At 34.8% G+C, this 1,448-nt stretch overlaps 1 protein-coding gene across 1 annotated transcript in view; it reads left to right on the top strand.

The window, feature by feature from the left end:
* strap (serine/threonine kinase receptor associated protein) overlaps positions 1 to 1,448 on the top strand; it is a 23,242-nt gene that overhangs the window by 15,350 nt on the left and 6,444 nt on the right. Inside the window, exon 7 of the mRNA XM_014023669.1 lies at positions 519 to 655. Coding sequence (XP_013879123.1) covers positions 519 to 655 — 137 coding nt within the window. The remainder of the gene's footprint in view (positions 1 to 518; positions 656 to 1,448) is intronic.

Genomic DNA, 1,448 nt, shown 5'->3' with positions numbered 1-1,448 from the left:
ATAATACAGCGGGTAAAATAAGGATTGAACACGTCACCACATTATTCCACATTATTACAAATAACTTCATTTCTGGACATTTATGGTTTGATTTCTTTGTATGTATGGATCACTTGGGTTGTTACCGACATCTGGTGAAAATTTCATGTCATTAACACCTCTAGTAATATATTTACTGAGAAAAATGGTGACGTGGTCAATACTTATTTTACCCGCTGTATATTGATCTTCTTCATTTCAGTCAGCGTATTATATAAGATTAACCCTTTATGTAATGGAAAGAGCCTCTTGATTAGAAAAAACTGTTTTTTAGGAAAATGGTCAATCGATAAGATCAGTCAACTTTAGATTAATTCATTAATCGATAACTTGCATCCCTAATGCGGACGATAAATTTGTGAAAGCCTTCCTCCAACCAGCTGCTGCAGTTGAAACTGAACAGCAGTCAGATATGMTGACTGAGTTAAAGTTTTGTTGTTCCTGCATGTTCTGACCTGAACCTCTTCATAATGTTAAAGCTTGGAACTGATCAAGACTGTGGAGGCTTCAGCTACGATCAACTCAGCCTCCCTCCATCCAGAGAAGGACTTCTTTGTTGCTGGTGGAGAAGACTTCAAGCTCTACAAGTTTGACTACAGCACCAAGGAGGAGCTGGGTGAGGAGAAGCGCTACTTCCTCAGTAATGTACAGAAGGTTCAATTCACCTGCTTTGTACTCGTTTGTTTTGTTATCTTTCAGACGTATTGATAAACTAAAGCCAGTAGAACCTGTTTTATAGAAGCTGCCCTGGTTTTGGAACCAGATGTGATGCAATGATGTGATTCTTAAATTTTGCCTGCGAAGCCTGTACACAATCATGGTGTCACATGAATTTTCTTTGAAGTATGAAATGACTAATTCCAGCTAAATATAAACTAAATATTTGAACATACTGCAGCATGGTAAAAACTGGAGGATTTGCATTCCCTGCAAAAATGCAGTATGAATGCTTAACGCTAAAAGATTTTTTCTAAAAGCTACTGAAGAATCTTAAAATGTTTAATATCTTTTGCTGAATGAAGGAAAACAAAGGTAAACGGATGATGAACGGAGAGTAAAAAGCTCAGATTGGCAGAAAAACAAAAAGAAGTGTAAAAATAGTTTCAATTTGTTGTAAAATAGCTAAAGCATCTGAAATGAGCAAAATGGAGTAGCTGAAAAACCTGAAATTACCACAAAGATGCAGAAAGAGCGTGTCTGCTGAATTAAGCAATAAGAAGCTAAAATTAATGAATTTAGATGAAAAAAGTTAAAATCTGCTGAAAACAGCTACAAAGTAGCATAAAAATTTTAAATTAGCACAAATAAATAAAAGCAGAACCAGAACAAAAGATAAAAATTGCAGTAATGATTTATAAACATTTAAAAAGGGTTTTAAAGAGATCCATGATTAGTTGTAACATTAGACT

This window comes from Austrofundulus limnaeus, unplaced genomic scaffold (assembly GCF_001266775.1).
Source record: "Austrofundulus limnaeus strain Quisiro unplaced genomic scaffold, Austrofundulus_limnaeus-1.0 Scaffold385, whole genome shotgun sequence".
Classification (NCBI taxonomy): Eukaryota; Metazoa; Chordata; class Actinopteri; order Cyprinodontiformes; family Rivulidae; genus Austrofundulus; species Austrofundulus limnaeus.
Note: the sequence above shows the minus strand (reverse complement) of the source record. Positions and strands in the feature narration are given on the sequence as shown.